A 19,044-nucleotide genomic window follows, 5' to 3' on the forward strand; every position below is an offset into this window, starting at 1 on the left:
AACAATTTCAATTATATGAAAATAATTTTGGATTTTTGTTTGATTTCAAAACATTAATTTCATTGGATGAAGAAAGTTTGAAAAAATTTTGCCTTAATCTTCAAAATATTTTAACAAATGGTAATCATTATGATCTTGATGGGATTGATTTATTTTCAGAATTAAAAGTTCTAAAAGCAATTATGCCAAAAGAAAATAATACTGCTATAGATATACTTAATTATATTAATGAAATGAATTGTTATCCAAATACATCAATTGCATATAGAATATTATTGACCATACCTGTCACTGTTGCCTCTGCTGAAAGAAGTTTTTCAAAATTAAAATTATTAAAATCATATTTACGATCAACAATGTTACAAGAAAGATTAAATGGTTTAGCTATGCTATCTATTGAAGAAGAATTATTGTCAAATATTGATTACAAAGAAATTATAAAAAATTTTGCATTACAAAATGTACGTAGATTAATTTTTCAATAATAATTAATATTTAAAATATATTAATTTATAGTAATTTTTTTTTTTTATTTGGCCTCAGGTCTAAAAAATATCAGGACCAGCCCTGCCTTCGACGGCCGCAAGCTCTACTCCTCCTCTTCCACCCCTGTTGCCTCCAACTTTCTCTACTTTTGCATCCTCGTCAACTTCCATGTCCATGCTGATGGGCCCGTCACCCCCGTTGCTACCTGTGGCTCACCATACCGAAAACTCAGCTTTTTGGAGCTCTGGCCCCTCCCTCCCTCGATCCATCGACATCTTTCGCGGCTAGTACAAGTGCACCGATTTCAAGCCCATCTCTGTCTATCTTATGAGATCAAAGCCAATCCTATGGGAAGGTTTGAAGCAAAAAAAAAATATCGAAACACATAGCAGTCCCTCTTCTTTTCTGATCCACTTTCACGAGCCTTCTGATCCACTTCCCTGAGTGAGTGCTTTTTTTTTTTTTTTTTTTTTTTTTTTTTTTTTTAACGTGGTGGATGGAGGCCTGTGTTGGTGCCACATGACGGACGGAGACACACCAACGCATTTGATCTATTTTATATTATATATATTAGATTTATATTATTTATCTGATCTAATCAATCTCTCTTATCTATTTGATTCGATCTAATCTGTATATCTATTTAATCAATCTGAGATAGACACAAAATGGACATGAATACGAGGTTTTTACTTGTTGAATGGATATGGATACAGGCCAAACGCGATTCACAACGGATCAATTGCCATCCTAACAAAAGGGGCTGGAAACAAGTGAAGCTGATCCTTTGAACCCGAGCGGAGGGAACCAACGGACCAGGAAACTACTACCGGCTCGCGGTTTTTGGTAAAACCCAAACCGAACCCAAAACCAAGACGACCTTTCGAGCGGGTCTCCCCTTCCGCCCTAAAACCCTAGTTCGTAAAGCCCTACCCAGCCCTCTCAAATAGCGAAAGAAAACAAGGAAGAGAGGCTCGAGAGGCGGGGGGCAAGAAAGAAGAAGGATGGGGAGCGATAGCGAGACGGAGAGCAGATCGATAAAGGAGAGAAGGAAGTTAATGGCGCTAGCCCCCATTGCCAAGCCCCTCGCCGGGAAGAAGCTCCGCAAGCGGACACTCAAGCTTGTCCGAAGAGGTACCATCCGTTCTTATCAAATCGCTTCGATATCAGACTCTGATGACCTCGATTGTTTACTCAATCATATGTTTTAAATTGTTTTTTACTATTTTTGTATTTTTCTGGAATTCATCTCTAATCCTATCCATTTTATTTAAAAATATCTCTCTCTCTCTCGTTTCTTGCTTTCCTCTCATTTGGATGTGTTGGCTTTCCTAATTTGTATGATCACGTTAACAGTTTTTTCCTCCTACATGTGGTATTCAACTGCTGCCTTTTGTAATTAAATTTCTTTCTTTGTCTTGATTGTTGTTGTGGAGTTCCTTACTGAATTTCGTCGTTTGAGGGATATCGGGTTTCAATTTGTCTCTGATCGGTTACATTGGTGTGTGAGTTTTTTCTTATCTATAGTTTGTTTTGACTTGTTCTTTTGCTCATCTGACATGATTAATTTCTATTATTTTTCCAGCTTCTGAGTCGAAATGCCTAAAAGGAGGAGTTAAGGAAGTGGTAAAGAGTATTCGTCGTGGTCAAAAAGGGTTGGTTTTCTTGTTCCTTCCTCCCGATTAAATTGAAAAACTTAATCTGAAAATCTACTAGAGTTACTGAAACTCTTCTTATGTGCAAATAATCTTGTTTCATTTGGAATTCTAAACAGCAGTGTATATAGTGATAGCACAAATCTTGACGTGCCATTGTTTTTGAATAATCTAGTAGTAGCAGACAAATGGTTCCTTTTAATCCATTGCAAAAGTTTCCAAACCACCTGTGATATGCATGCATGGTTTGCCGTACCACCCGGTATGGGGTATACTGTATTGTACGGGTCTCATACTAGTATGTTATGTCGTATCATTACCGATAATTGGTATGCTATCTTGTACCATACTAAACCACATACCAACATTGTAATAAGATGGTATATATATAGGGTTCGATATTTAGACAGTGAACTTTGTATGCATGTGCTAAAAGATACACAAATGATAATAAACAGCTCTGATCACCTATATGTATATATGTGTGTATACGTATGTATGTGTGTTTGTATACACATACACACATGCGTGTATACGTGTATAGTCATGTGCGATGAAAAATACAATGAAAAATACAAGCACAGTTTGTGGAGGGATCTTTTTCCTCTATTCCAACAAAGAAAAGTTACCTACTCCATCCAACTAGTTCTGGGTTTGAGTCCTGAGCAACCCATGCAGACAAAAGAAAGATTTTTTTTCTATTTAATCCACTTTATTTGCAAATTGTTTTGGGGATTTAGTCATAGAGATATTTACCTGTTGAGATTGGTTCAGATTGGCATATAAGACATGTTATATGCATCTTATGGCATGGCATTATGATGGAGTTAACACTCGGAGATGTACATTTATGTAAATAATACATGCATGTATGTATGCAAGCAAGTCTTGTGTTGGATATCATGGCCATGAGATCCTGGTCAAGGAAGCAGCTAGGTTGAGAATCCGTGGCCTGTGGTTGTGGGCTAGCTTGAGTAAGGAAGCCTATGGCTGAATTAGGTCCAACAGTAGGGGGGAGATCATATCAGTCATTGATTATGTACTCCGATTCAGTGCCCACATAGAGGTTCTCTATACGGATTGAAAGATTGTTTTTACGTGCACTTTTTGTATGGATAATATTTTTCATGGTTTTAATTGTAAATACAACTGTACCATTTGATCTTACTTAGTTTACTTTGATGTTTCTTACAGGTAATTAGGAGAAGTTTTTCTGTTGATTAACAGAGAACTAATGGTGTTGATGCCATTATTTTTGTTATAGTGTTTCTTTGACTTACCTATACTTTTATACATTGTATTAAGTCATCCTCTCTTAGGTGTTAGGGTTGTAGAGTCTTGTCTTTGATAGTTTGTTTGCATATGGATACAACTGTATGTTCCGCTTTTTAGTGAGGTGGTAAATCAATGACTTTTTAAACTTTATAATAAGAAATGCAAGCCACTAATAACAAGATAGATATATGTAAACATACAGTGATGAACTTATTTAATGGCTTTACACTCTTTCATCAGATTTATAAAGTAAAGAAAAATGAAAGAGATAATGTGATGATCCACTTCAGCATCAAACATTTTGGTTGGTATGTACATTCATATATGTGTGTATGCATTTTTATGTATGTGTGCTTGTCCAGATCCTATGCAAGAATACCATATGTAGATAGATAGATATAGATATAGATATATATCAACTGATCAAAGCATATATCTACTCCACCTGAAATGCAATGAAACCTTTTTTTTTAATTTTTGATTTAAGATACAATCATTCAGGAACTATAATTGCTTTGGTTTTCTTTTCTCCACAGAAAATAACAAACAAGTTTTCAATACCTATTAGGTTCACCACATATGCAGATTAGGCAACAGGCTGAATTGGTCCATTTATTTGGGCATAGAAATCACTGTCACGCGCATTCTGTCAATGACATGATGTGCCATGTCGGATTTCCACTTATATTTTCTGTCCTTTTGAACCTTTGTGGTTTGCCTAATAAAAACTTAATCCTTCTGGTACAGTAATATCTGTGGAAGTTTCTGGGGTTTAGTCCTCAAGTTTCTTTCTCCAAAAAAGCTAATAGATCTTTAGGTTTGTCTTAAGGCAAAGCAGCCCATTATGCTCTTTTTTTTCATTCTTCTTTGTGTACATATGTATTCTTTGAGGTAATTATATTATATAAACATAATTCAACACTTTATCTAATATTGAAGCCAAAGACTTCTTAGGAGGCTTCATTTTTCTTCATGTCATTTCCTTTTTGTTTTAATTTCTCTATCTCAAATAAAAATAACCTACTTAATTCAGTTCCTACTTTGAGGGAGAGAAATAAGGAAAAAAAATGCACATTCCAAATAGAGAATGTAGTTATTGCGCATCGTGAATAATAATAATAATAATAAAAGATTAGGCAATCGCAGCCATCTTTACTACCCTTATGTGAGGTTTACATGTCTAGTTGTATATAAATTGAACTATATTAAAAGGACAATATGATATAAACTTGTGCATTGCAGCCATGAATTACATTAGAATTTCAAGAATGTTCCAACTTTTCATGGATGCAATTAAAGGCAATAAAACAAGTCATTGATTAAAAAGTTGAATTTGATACCGGACCGAGCTGAAAAGTGATATGTTGAGTATGGGTTATGATCCTCAGGCTTTAGGTTAACATAGTAATGACATGATGAACTTCTAGATATTGTCTTAAAATTTCATGTGTGTATACGCTAAAAAGGAAACACTTTTTGACATAGACAAATGCCTACTAGAGTCTGGTTAGATTCTATATAATATATGATTTTAATTTGCAAACTTCTTTGTGAAAAGAAAAAGATTATTGTCCAAATACAGGAGAATGAATTGGAAAAAGGTATTAAATAATCTAAAGACATACCAAAAAGCTAGAGTTATAATGCTTCTGGCATAACAACTCTCAAAGTAGGTCATATGTGGGTCATACGACTAAATGCCAGATATAACTTCCGTGTATTGTATTAGATAGTATTAAATGCATGGGTTTTTTTTTTTTTTTGTCTTTTGGCCCATGTCAATAATGCATTATTTTTTCCAGCAATAAATGCTGCACTTTTTAGTGCATTGATGATGTGTGCCAAATGATGAAAAATACACATGGGTTCAGAAGATTATCTGATGGAATTCATGGGGGCTAATTTGTCACTTGCTCTTGTAGGAGCACTATACCTCGGTATACACTACAAGAAATCTGATGTTTAGCGATGAAAAAATTTTTCGTCGCAAATAAATATGTTTTTACGATGAAAAAAAATTTTGTTGCCAAAAATTAAGTATTTGCGGCGAAAAAAATTTTCGTTGCAAAAAGTTAAATCTTTTGCGATGAAATTATAATTTTCATTGCTAGAAGTAAATCTTTAACGATCAAATTTTTTTTCGTTGCTAGAGTTTATTTTTTTGTGATGAAATAAATTTTTCATCGCTAAAAAAAATATTTGCAACGAAACAAAATTTTCATCGTTAAAAATTAAATTATTTGCGATGAAATAACTTTTGTTGCAAAAAAATATTGTTTTTGTGATAAATTTTTTTATATTTGACGACGAAAATATTTCAGCGCTAAATGTTAATTTGTTGAAAAAAATTGAATCTTTTGCAATGAAATTTTAATTTTCGTTGCTAGAAGTATATTTTTAACGAGGAAATTTTTTTCGTTGTTAGAGTTTTTACTTTTTTGCGACGAAATAAATTTTTCGTCGTCAAAAATAAAATTATTTGCGACGAAATAAATTTTTCATCGCTAAAAAGTAATTATTTGCGACGAAAAAATTTTTGTTGCAAAAAATATAGTTTTTGCGACAATTTTTGTATTTGACGATGAAATTGTTTCATCGCTAAAGATTGTTTTGTTGAAAAAAAATATTGTTTTAGGGCAAAATTTTGCCTCAAAATGCCCGATCTCCCTCTCGTTGTCCCACGCCGCCGAGCATGCCGCTCCCTCTCCGGTCGAGCTCGCCGTCGGCTGTCATTCTCCCTCTTCGATCGAGCACGCCAACGATCGGGTTGAAGCCCTCCCTGGTCGGCATCCTCCCTCCACGCCATCGCGTCGGTCGAATCGCCCGTCTCTCTCTCGCTCTCTCACGTTGCCGCCATCGATCGTCGTCCTCCCTCCCCGATCAAGCTCGCCGCCGGCCGTCGTCCTCCCTCTCCGATCGAGCGTGCCACCGACCGGATTAAAGCCCTCCCCAGTCGGCATCCTCCCTCCACGCTACCGCACCGGTCAAATCGCCCGTCTCTCGCTCTCTTACGCCGCCACCATCGATCGTCGTTCTCTTTCCCCGATCGAGCTCGCCATCGATCGTCATCCTCCCTCTTCGATCGAGCGCGCCAATGGCCGGATTGAAGCCCTCCACGCCACCGCACCGTCTGAATCGAGGCCACCACCATCATCCTCCCTTGATGCCATCGTGCTGATCGAATTGAGGCCACCGCCATCGTCCTCCCTCCACCGTCGTCGTCTTCCTCCCCGGTTTCTCCCTCTCCCTCCCTCACTTTCTCTCTCTCCCTCTCCCTCTCTCCCTCTCTTACAGTTGTTGCTTCCCCTAGGGCTGTCGTTGTCGCTCCGCCTCTATCATCGTCGTCGCCTCGCCGTCGCCATCCACCAGGCCGCGATCTCTCAGGTATATACGGCTTTCTGACTCTTTCTGGCTCTCTCTCTCTTACAGTCTACCAGTAGGTCGCCGCCGTCACCGTCGCTGCACAGCCGCCGGTGTCCGCTTATCTCGGTACCCTTCTCTCTCTCTGTGGGATTTATAGGAGAGTTAGAAGATCAGGCCACAATTTTTATTTTTTTAATTTTTATAATTTTTTAAGTTTTTATTCTTTTTTTAATTGATTTTAGTCGTTAGGCATGATTATTTATTGCTTTACTCTGAAGCATAGTTCATGATCTGAAAATAGTTTAAAAATAAAAAATAGTTATAATAATAATATATTAATTATAGCATAACAAATCTATAAATCTTAAAATTTTCATTCGAGGATAGCGTGCATGAACCAATATTTATCTTTTTAATGAAAAAAATATTGGTGTTGTACACACTATCCTCGAATTGTCCTTGTGGACAGTTTGAGCACGTGAGTGAATTTTATGTTGCATACCATGTGCTTCTACATTGGAGAGTTTTGTCGGTATTTTCGGTCATGTTCTCGAGATACATAGCATAATTTTAGTATTTGTGTATCTGGGGAACTACGTCGAAATGCTGCCGAAAGTTTTTTGATGTAGAAGATATGTATTGCAATATTAAATTCTTGCGTTCCTAAATGGAATAGGACCATCATCCTATAGGCAGGGGATATAAAATGTTAGTCAACTATTATTGCATAAAATTGATTGTATAGTTTACATCATAAACATGTAGGTATGGATCGTGGTTGGATGTCATTGCGCAATAAGTTCTGTCCTGAGTATATTGCGGGTGTGACGTCTTTCATGAATATGGCATCCAATCACACTAGAGAAGATGGAAAAACTCGTTGTCTATGTCGTCGATGTAGGAATTTATTTTGGTGTACCCTATTGGACATTCAAAATCATTTATATGAACACGATATAGAGTGACTTACAAGAGGTGGACTTGTCATGGTGAAGACTTGCCAATTAGCTCGAGCATGTTGCCCAGGAGTCCCACAAATGCATCATCAGTAGGTGGATCATCCAGTCGTGAAAGGCAAACACTTGGTGCAGAAGATAGAGAAATTTTGGAGGATCTCCATCCGGAGTTATTTGAAGCAAATGTGGAAGCAGGATCAGAACATCAGTATCCCATTCCAAGACAAGAAGCTGAGGACAGTAACATGCCTGTGAATGATAGATTCGAGCGCCTATTAAGAGATGCATAAAGTGACGTTTACATATGAAGACACTAGGTAAGTGGTCAAATAACTTGTTTAATTGGTTATTCAAATTTTTGAAGGACCTACTGTATGAGGGAGAGTTACTTCCATCAAGTCATTACGAAGTCAAAAAATTATTGAAAAGACTTGGGTTGGGAGTCGATGACTTGGGCCTACGTTGCGAAAAGATACATGCATGTCCGAATGACTGTATTCTGTTTTGGAAGGATAAAAAAGATCTACAAGCATGTCCGATTTGTCATTCAAGCAGATGGAAAGAAAGTCGTGGTAAGGATTAAAAAAAAAGAAAATACCATGCAAGGTTTTGCGGTACTTTCCGATTATGCAACGATTGCATCGATTATTCATGTCAAGGCATACTGCTTGGGACATGCGATGGCATAAGGAGGAAAACAACATCGACGATGATATCATGAGACATCCATCAGATGGAGATGCGTGGAAACATTTCGATCGTGAACATCCATGGTTTGCAGCTGATTCATGAAATGTCAGATTAGGGTTGGCAACAGATGAATTTAATTCATATGGTAATCTTAGCACTACATACGGTATGTGGCCTGTTATGATGTTTTCTTATAATTTACCGCCTTGGAAATGCATGAAATCTCTTTTTAATCTGCTGGCTTTGTTGATCCCAAGACTCCGTGCCCCTGGAAGAGACAGACATATTTTTAGAGTTATTGATCGAAGAGTTGCAATACTTGTGAGAAGAAGGGTGCAAAACGTATAATCATGTTGCAGGAGGCATCTTTTGCATGCATGCGGCACTGCTTTGGACAGTTAATGATTTTTCTATATATAGCAATATTTCTAGGTGTACAAAAGGGTATAAAGCATGCTCAATTTGTAGCGATGATATTACATCGGACCGTATTCGTGGAAAGATTTGTTTCACCAGCCATTGACGTTTCTTGTCGGATGATCATAGATGGAGGAGAAGTCTTAAGTTCAATGGCAAGCATGAACAATGTGCCCAGCCAAGGTTCTGGTCTACAGACAACATTTTAAATCAGCTATCCGACTCACAGGATGTCATATTTGGTAAGGGTCCGGTCAGCCAAGTAGGCGTGCGAACAAATATCGGAAATTGAAGAAAAAAGAGCAAGTTGTTTGATCTTCCATATTGAAAAATGCTTCTTCTTTGATACAATTTTGACGTCATGTATATTGAAAAGAATATATTTGATAATATATTTTATACCATTCTCAATATCGAAGGAAGAATGAAGGATATCGTGAAAGCTTGTCTTGACTTGGAGGACATGTGGATTAGAAAGGAATTACATTTGATTCGACGAGGGTATAGGTTGGTGAAGCCATTGGCATGTTATGTACTAAACCGAAGAGAGAGAAATCAATTTCTCACATATTGGAGATCAGTAAAGTTTTTCGATGGATACGCCTCAAACTTGAAACGGTGCATCAAGCAGAAAGATGGGAAGATCGTCGGGATGAAAAGTCATGATTGCCATATGCTTCTACAATATGTGCTTCCAATTGGTTTGCATGGATTATTGTCAGATAATGTGTGCGATGCATTACTTGATTTGGGAACTTATTTTCGGGACTTATGTGTGAAGATGTTGAGGCGAAGTCAGATCGATATATTAGAGAAGAAGATTATCATTACTCTTTGTAAATTCGAGATGATTTTTCCTTCTGCCTTCTTTGATATCATGGTGTATCTTTCAGTTCATCTTCCACATGAGGCTAGACTGGGTCGACCAGTACATACAAGATGGATGTATCTAATTGAAAGATAATTGCATGATATTGTAATATTTATTATTCATTATTGTATTCCTTATTATATATGTATATCAATTGACAATTTATTGGATAGGGAGATGCGAGAATACAAAGTGCCGTCGCTAACAAAGCACAGTCCGAAGGTTCAATAGTGGAGGCACACATTATGAATGAATGTCTGACATTCTGCTTTATGTACCTTCGGAGAGTGGAAACCAAATTTAGGAGACCACAATGAAATGTCGATGTTGACGACATTCTGATCGATGGATTGTCCGTGTTCTTCAATGTTGCCTGACCATATGGTAAGAATGATTTTTGAATGTTGACACCACAAGAAACGAACGACATGCATTGGTATGTGCTAAACAATTGCGAGGAGGTGGAAGCATACATGATGTGAGTATACACATTTAATTTTTTTTTGTTGATATATGCATGAATGTACGTACTCGTAGATTCTAAATTAAAATATACATGTTATTACTATATCACTTCAATGAGCACGAAAGTGAGCTCAGAAGAATCAATCTTATATTAACAGCAGCACGACATAGGAATCAATTCGCATCATGATTTGACGAACGGATAAGTTATGTTAATATTCACAATGATTGAAAGGTTCATTTATGTAGTATTTATTTTAGCAAACTTAATCCGCTTATTGTTCTTTTAATTGTAGATAGTTCAGTTACGTATGAACAATTCTAACTGTATCAGTGATGACTTAGCCGCACTTGCACAAAAATCTGACAGACGTGTATCGGTATATTCAGCATGCATAGTCAATGGTGTGCGGTTCTTAACGAAAAATCACGATCGCGATCGAACCACACAGAATTGTGGAATAAGCGTGGAGGGCGAGCACAAAGGTGAAATAATAGATTTTTTCAGTGTTCTGCATGAGGTTATAGAGCTGAGATATAGTGGTCTTTGGTAGGTTATGTTATTCAAGTGTCGATGGTATGATTTAGGATGACACAGACCAATTGTTATAGACCCTCAACTCATCAGTGTCCACACTGGTCACATGTGGTACGAAAGTGATCCTTATATTTTTGCAAAACAAACGAGATTAGTGTGGTATATTTATTATACCAAAATAAAAGAACCTTGGCAAGTTGCAATAAGGGCTCAGCATAGGCATTTATTCGATCCCGTACTTTTCACATGCCCGAATGATAAAGATCTAGAGAATGAAGTCCGTGCAACTATTGAAAATGAAGCATATCAAATGCAAGCATCAGATAATATATTAATGCCAGATGACACGGTCGACATAGGACAATTGCAAAGAGACGACTGCGAACCTGAGGATGTTTCTATTGTTGAAATGTCAGTAAGGGCACGGGCACGATCCAACAATAATTTGGAGTCACAATCACATGTGGATGATGACTTCATCAACGACGATGATGATAGCACTTCAGGGTCGATGCCTTCTATGAGTCCTGTCGAGGATGACTATATGGACACGAGTTCAGATTTTGAGAACAATAATTAATATAAGTAATTCAATATTTTTTTTTTTGTTACATCATGTAATACTTGAGTTTTTTTTATTACATGCTGATTTGAATTATTTTAATCATTGCAGCATCATGGCTGGTCCTGGACGTGGATATTCGCAGGGTAGACAGCAAGCCTCACTTGATGATACACATCTTCACTTTAGCATTTTGCATGATGAGTCAGAGGATTTAGATGAGACTCAGTTGTCTGAGTCCACAGAGCAGACTAGTGCTCAGCCAGAGCTTGCCCAGCCGGAGGTCATGGCACCGCAGCATCATCCTTCTGCAGGTACATCTCTATCAATTTATAAACTATATATGTTTTTTTATTATGTACATCCATTGATAGATGTTATATGTTCATTTTACGAATTTTTATATGCAGGAACACAGCAGCGATGTGCAGTGCGTGGTCCTAATAGGGGCCTCGTTTTGGAGAAATACGTGTATACGTACAATGAAAAGCCGAAAGTACAGATATTTCGGGATCATCCAGTTGGCACAAAAGCTAGTATAGTCGCAAATGAGATCAGTCTGTATATGTGGAATTATTTTTCATGGACCGTTGATAGTTTCAAGCATGTAGCCCCTCGATACCGCGATGCCTTAGTCTCTCACATCAAGGTAAGAATTAACTTTGAATGTCTTGCATATCATTACATGATCCATATTATTTTTTGTTATATGGATAATTCTTTATTATATGAATAATTCTATATCTTTGCTTTTTGTTATAATGAATGTTCATATATATAGGATAATATTAACTTCGAGGATTGCACCGATGAACAAGTGACGGCGTGTATTCTCAAAATGGCTGCAAATAGATATAGAGATCGACGATGTAGACTTCATAAATACTGCAATGAGCTGCAGGCGAAGGGGATTGACCCTGTGACCCAGCCTTATAGAAATTGGGCTGGGTCTGGTGACGATTGGCGGTGGTTATGCGAGCATTTTAGGAGTGAGGCATTTCAGGTATGTTTAGTATTTCAAGTTCTTTTGATATTGTTATGTTTTTTATTGGTTATAATTGTATATATTTTTTAGCGACGATCGGAGGTGAATAAGGTGAATAGCAGTAAGATTGATTCTATTCACACGCAAGGAAGTGCCTCTTTTGCACAGAAAATGAAGAGGATGGTACGTAACTACATTTGTAATTGCACTCTATAAGTTCTTATTGAATATTTAAGTTATTTTGATCTTTTTTCTTTTTTCTCTTTTATTTAAATAGGGACTATCTGGGGTCGACGTCTATGGTAAATTCTATCAAAATAAGAGTGGCGAGTTTGTGACCGAGGAGGCAAGACAGCATCATGTAAGTGTGGTACTACATTTTGAATGCTTTTAAAGGCTTTGAAATAAATTTATGGTGTTATTTGGTCTATTGTGAAGGAAAAAATGTTACAATTGAGAGAGCAGACGGCGAGGGAGGTTGGATCTAACAGCGATGTTGGATCGCAGTCGGTTTGTTCGATGACAGATGATGCGATTTTGGATACCGTCCTCGAGCAGCAGCTAGGATCTAGGCATAGCATGCGATCAAAAAAATTTCGCAGTTCGTCATTTGATCGGTCTGATGATGCCTCGGTGCCAGAGGCAGTTAGGACATCGATGAGCATGATGCAGGATCAAATTACTTACTGGATGAATCGTAATCAGATGCTCGAGAGGATAGTGGCTGCGATGGCGGGACGGCTCGGTATCGATGCCTCCGAGTTAGCATCTCTACAGCCGCATGATGTCGCCTCTGCACAGCCATCGCGACACACATCGAGCCAGGGATCGACGTCTGGAGGAGGAAATGAGGCCAACGACTTTGATGATATATAGTTTGTAGTTTTTTTAAATTTTAAATGGTGTATGAACTCATACTTTTGTATATGACAATGATGGCTATGAAACTTATTGCTATTTGAAATTTGAATGTTTTTATTGTGTTCATATATTTTTATATAAAATATGTTTAATCTGATAAAAATTTGCATTTAAATAGGTGCTTGCATGATTAAAAAATATATATATATTTTATTTCGTTCATAATTTAATTTAGTGACGAAATATTAATTTTGTCGTAAGAAATAATTAAAAAAATTTGACGATCCTAAAATATTCAAATTTTCACTACATATTGTGATGAAATTTTTTATTTCGTCGCTAAAATTACGACGAAAAAAATTTTCATGGCTAAAAATAATTTTTTCGTCGCAAATTTTATTTTTTTTATTCTTCTTTTAGCGATGATTTTTTTTTTCGTTGCAAAAATTGTGACGAAATTTTTTTTTGTCGTAATTTTTGCGATGAAAATTTTTTTCGGCGCAAAAATTGTGATGAAATTATTTTTTCGTAACAAAAATTGCGATGAAATTTTTTTCATCGCAAAAGTTGCTACGAAATTTTTTTTCGTCGCAAAAATTGCAATGAATTTTTTTTTCGTTGCAGAAATTGGGACGAAATTTTTTTCGTCGCAAATTTAGCGACGAAATTTAACATTTCATTGCTAATTATGCGATGAAATGCTATTTTTCGTTGCAAAAAATCAGATTTCTTGTAGTGATATAATAGCAACTAATGTTTTAAGACCTGGGTGAGTCAATTGGGCTAACCCACTTGACCTGTGACTTGGAAACCTTTATGGGTTGGTTCAATCCCCTAGATATTCTAGAAACCCATGCACTCTGATGACTTAGCCAATCTAACCACCCATCCCCACTCGGATCAATTGGTTTTGGTTCCTCCGGTCAACTTCTTTAATGGGATGGAAAATATTAAAAAATAAGTTTCCTTTTTACCTCTTTGGACTTTGGAATGAGGGTTCATCTCAATCTTCATAGAATTTTCTATTCCAAGTTCCCAAGTCCCTATGTTTCCATTTCCATCCAAAATTACTAATAGAACATGTCTGGTTGGTGATTCCAGTTACTAATACATATCCTTTTCAGTCTTTATTAAAAGTAAGTTGTGAGATTCTATCATTTTATGGCAAATGTACTGCATAATAGGACCATTATCAGATTATTTTTCATGTTTTTTTTATAATTTTATATTTTTAAAAATTATTATTGTCTGTTTTTGATATATTTATTTATTTATGGTGTCACAGGTCAATGAGATGACTTGCAGTTAAACTATTGACATGTGACTTGTACACTAAAATGGGTCAATGTTTGGGCAAGATTTTGGAACATTAATTGCAAACTAGAGCAAATTATGAATATTTTTGTATATTGAATGTGGTGTTATCTTCTTTCTTTCTTTTCTCGTAGTGCTGATATTGATGTCCATCCTGTTTCATTTCACAATGTTTGACAATATGATTGTAAACTATATGGAGAACTTGAATATACACATGTTTATCGACAGTGATAAACATATGCTTACTACTACAGCTACGTGTACATGTGCACATTGAGTCTGCGTTATGCCTGTTAGAAAAAAATCACATGGCTGATACTGTATTAGCCATTCAACCCAAGATTTCAACATGCTGTCGGTTTGGTCTATGTATTTTTTCCTATCAATATTTTGTTTGATAGTGTTGGATCTTCTCAATCAATGCAAAGGTGAATGTTTGGTTGCTTGGTAATTCATCATATTATTTCTTTCTTTTTCATGTTCTGGTTGAAGTTGACATCTCCTTGCTAGTTTCAATGGAAGGTTCAGGTTGAGGACTTGGTTATGGGAAAACTGCAAAATATAAAATTTTACCAAATTATCTTGATTGAGAGCCCCCTTCTTTCCCCCACCCCAATCCCTAACCAAAAAAAGAAGATTCTTTTTAAGTGTGTTTGACTGTTTTGCCTAAAACCATTTGATAAGGATCCTTTGCTTTTATAACTCTGTGCTTAAAGCTTTAAATTTTCCTTAGCTAGAATCTTTTACCTAGGGTGCCGTGCATCACCAAGGGTATGCAACACAACCTTGAGTTCAGCCCTAGGTGCCCAAATCAGCTCAGCAATATATCCTTTAAGATGTACTGTCCAGGCGCATATTAAGAAACATATATAGTGTAAGTTGATTAATTAGAAGTGGCTTCTTTCAATTTTGCATCACTGGGGGGGACCATAGCCTCATGGGAGGAAAATGATGCAAATTTTTTACCAAGAATTCACTGATGCATACTCTATTGCATATATCTTGTAACGGGACAGACTGTATCACATTTCTTGTAAATTTAAAATGCATTGATTAGTTGCAATTTCTAATCCTTTTTTCCCCTTGGAACAGTGTTTAGGCATCTTCAGTGGAAATATGCAATTGTTTCTGCAATAATAAACAAACTAACAAAAACAATACTCAAAGTTATGGTAGCTAAGAGACAATAGTGTAATATACTGAAAAATCAGATGTTTCTGAGAAACACTATTGTAGAAGCATATAACAGCATAAAGTTGAAGCCCTCATGAATTCCATTATCAATACAAGGAAAAGTAGTAAAGAATAATTGTAGAAGTGCTCGAAGGATGTGTTCAAGGATATGCAAAAAGCTCTTCATGGTGTCTAATTCGAGTCCATGCCCATTAATAGTTTTTAAGATGTTCTTTTTTCCTCTTAGACCAATACTTGCATTTCATAGATCCCTTGGCCTTATTGCTACTTACCGACCGGGACCCATGACCCTAATATTCAATACAAGGTCTTCTTAGCACATAACCAACATACCATGTTTTTTGTGGAGCAGAGTAAGGTTTAAAATACCAATACTGACCATGGGACTGGTTTTTCACTAGCCTGGCATGGTACTGGTTCGTATCATACTGATTCATGGTACATTGTTGTGTCCTGGTACTACGTCAGGATGCCATTTTCCTTTCTTTTTTTTGTGTGTGTACTTTTGATGTCTAAAATGAATATTTAGTGAATTTATGCATCCTGGCACCATATATGATGCACCCAAAATTCATCCAAATTGTGCAACAAATTAATAGCATGTTCACCCTACTAATTCTGACAGTGGCTGTTGCTATATATGCCAAGATTCATGAGAAGCTGGAGAGGATAGAATATGAGCTATAAAGTCACCAAAGGTTCTGACAAATGTTTGAAATCACATCTTTAGGTGGACCCGGACCGCATTTTACGATGCACATGTCAATAGGGTGTATGACACATCAGCAGGAACACAATCTGAGAATCCTAGACTCCTATATCATGACTTGTCAGTTGGCATCAGTGATCTAATAGAATTTGTCACTGGATTGAACAAATTTACATGCATTTAAATTTTCTATGTTATGATATTGTCAGGGTGTAAACTGTTCTTATGCTTCTGTCATACAGCTTTTTCTAACATTTTGAACTGATTTTACAGCTTTTTTAACATTCTGAACTGAATCGGTGTATGCTGGTTGTGTATAATTGCGGGAAATATTTCTCCAATTGATATAATCACACATGTCCCTATATTATGTGAGGAAGCTGATATTCCGTACATCTTTGTCCCTTCTAAAGGAGGTTAGTTGTTATCTTGTTGGTGCCCTTTAATCTTTTTCTTTTTTATTAAATATGCATGGGTGAAGGAGTAAGTGAGCTAAAGTGTGCAAAAGAAGACTGGTGTACTGGTAGCTCCCATTCTGGTGAATGAGATTTCTGGTTTATTTACTCTTTTTGTGTCCAAGGGGCGCATTTCTACCAAGTTGGAGAAAAGTTTGGTAGAATCAAGAAAGAGCAAATTGTTGGAAACTTGGTAGAATGTGGTGGTTAAAACAGTAAGACTTCTATTTGGCAATTCAGCTTGCCTATACTATTACAAGGAACTTCTCAAACACTTATCTCCAAATTCCATATACCATCTAACCAATTTCTGAGGTCCACCAGAGAGAGCATTCATTTAGCTGGCATATAGTTATTTCATATTTTAATAGTTTCTCTCTTTTCTTGTTCCATATACTTGATTTTATCTCCACTATTGTGACTGCAACTTAATGACTTGAACAACTTACCCAAGGTTGTTTGCTATTGCACAAGCTCCACAGCCTCCCTAAAACAGCCATACAATTTAGAATTTAGCATAAAATCTTCTCACAAAAATGAGATGAGATTCTTTTAAATGATTTAGATATAGCACAATCAATTTAACGTATCTGTCTAGGGACCCATCTCATGATTATCAAACAGCTTTTGCTCATTCCCCGTCTGATTAATTGTCGAGGAACTGGCCACCTAAATCTTTACATGTAAAAAATTGTGGTATGGAAATCAATGTGATTCCTGATTATGAATTCTGACAATTCTATCAGTATTTCATGCAAGACTGTTTTATAAGATTAAGTCCTCTGCTGACACATTTCTCGTCTGGGATCCCTTCTCTCCTCCTTTCCAGGATCTTGCCACTGCTGGGGCAACCAAGAGGCCTACCTGCTGTGTTTTAATACTAACCAAACCAACCAAAGGAGAGTTGGAGCTGGAAGTGAAGGAAAAATTGCAGTCAGATTACAACCAAGTGGTGTCAGACGTTGCTGAGCTGTGACGTCCTCCCTTATCTGAGAGTGCCGTGAAACAAGATCCAACTTCACATGATATGTTTGTCCATCTTGCTGCTGGTATTGTCTTCATCTTCCCTGACATGTCAATCTCAGACACCAAGTAAACCGCATTATGTTCCTTCTGTCTGGGGACCTCAAGCAGGGGTGTCTATTTTGTCACCATCATCCATTGTACCATGAGATAAGTTAGTGGGATGCTGAGCATTTTTCCCTTGGTTTGATTTCTATTATTTGGTTGGCTATTGGATAATATATGACACAGGTAGTTTATATAAAGCGATTGCAACCGATGAATTGTAGTTGTTTTGCATGTGATTTTGTGCTGACATGTTACTGAGTGGCCTTTTTCAACTGATTACATTAGGCCCTTTGGAAGCTGAGTGTTAGAAAGAGATAAATCTCAAATATCAAACAATCTTTGGAAGAATCTAGTAGGCTCTCTGGTTAACAGATGGTAATTTTCTAAATTTTGTTTGTTTGCAATTGGGTTGTTGGTTCGCACTTACATAATTTGTGCTCCGTAGCATTTACTAGTATTTTGGACATGCATACAGGAGGCAGGATTATTTAATTAATGGTTGATATTAAACTGACGAAATGAATTGGATTTGGACTGCCATTCTGATCTCGGAGGGCTCTCCATCTGCCTTTAGGGAGACATTGGCCAGAGTCTCTGTTCTCTGTCTTGGCTCGTGGACCAGTCTCTGTTGTTTTCTTTGTCTCGCCCTTCTTTTTGTCTTCCCTAACCGTTAGAAGGTCACATGGCTCACCGAGAAAAACAGGAGTTGATGTATGCCTTTCATTCTCTTGAAGTTTACGGTGGGGACACTGATCCCCAATTGTTTTACTCTCTTTCCTATATGTAAGATGTTTGTAGTTGAGGTAGTACGATCCTGTGACAATAACCGGCTGATGTTATTTGTTACCATTGTTCTAGCTTCTATTTATTATTTATTTTTCGTAGAAGAGGCCTGCAGGCAATGGACTGCAGAAGGGGGGACAACCCTCACCAAAAACTCAGTTTGCACACAAAGCTGTTGAATTAGTGCATGGATAAATCAGCTATTAAACATGGCCTTTTGGTCTAATGCCATGAATCTATTGATACATGGTAGTTTCGAATGTAGTAGATGCTATACAGAATTTTAGGAGCTCAATGATCCAAAGCATAAAAACATGCAAGATATGATAAGTGTATGCTGAATGGTGTGTGGGATGATGAATGGTCAAACAAAAATCATAATGCATGTTTT

General features: G+C 36.8%; 1 protein-coding gene across 6 annotated transcripts; it reads left to right on the forward strand.

Moving 5' to 3' along the window:
* Positions 1 to 1,376: 1,376 nt before the first annotated feature.
* Positions 1,377 to 18,218, forward strand: LOC105032875 (uncharacterized). Of its 6 annotated transcripts, none has more exons than XR_012141145.1 (9): positions 1,380 to 1,620; positions 2,072 to 2,141; positions 11,390 to 11,592; positions 11,689 to 11,927; positions 12,060 to 12,281; positions 12,354 to 12,446; positions 12,541 to 12,624; positions 16,618 to 16,760; positions 17,629 to 18,218. XR_012141145.1 is itself a non-coding variant. In XM_073256916.1 (8 exons), the coding sequence occupies exons 1-8, from the start codon at positions 1,491 to 1,493 to the stop codon at positions 13,137 to 13,139; spliced, it is 1,470 nt and encodes a 489-aa protein (XP_073113017.1). In that variant the 5' UTR covers positions 1,377 to 1,490; the 3' UTR covers positions 13,140 to 13,227. The 6 variants fall into 6 exon arrangements, 3 of the variants coding, with proteins under 3 accessions (XP_073113017.1, XP_073113016.1, XP_073113018.1); XR_012141141.1 differs by having other exon boundaries at positions 16,654 to 16,760; XM_073256916.1 differs by lacking the exons at positions 16,618 to 16,760; positions 17,629 to 18,218 and adding an exon at positions 12,702 to 13,227 and having other exon boundaries at positions 1,377 to 1,620; positions 12,060 to 12,272.
* Positions 18,219 to 19,044: the final 826 nt, after the last annotated feature.

Source organism: Elaeis guineensis, chromosome 1 (assembly GCF_000442705.2).
Source record: "Elaeis guineensis isolate ETL-2024a chromosome 1, EG11, whole genome shotgun sequence".
Lineage (NCBI taxonomy): Eukaryota > Viridiplantae > Streptophyta > Magnoliopsida > Arecales > Arecaceae > Elaeis > Elaeis guineensis.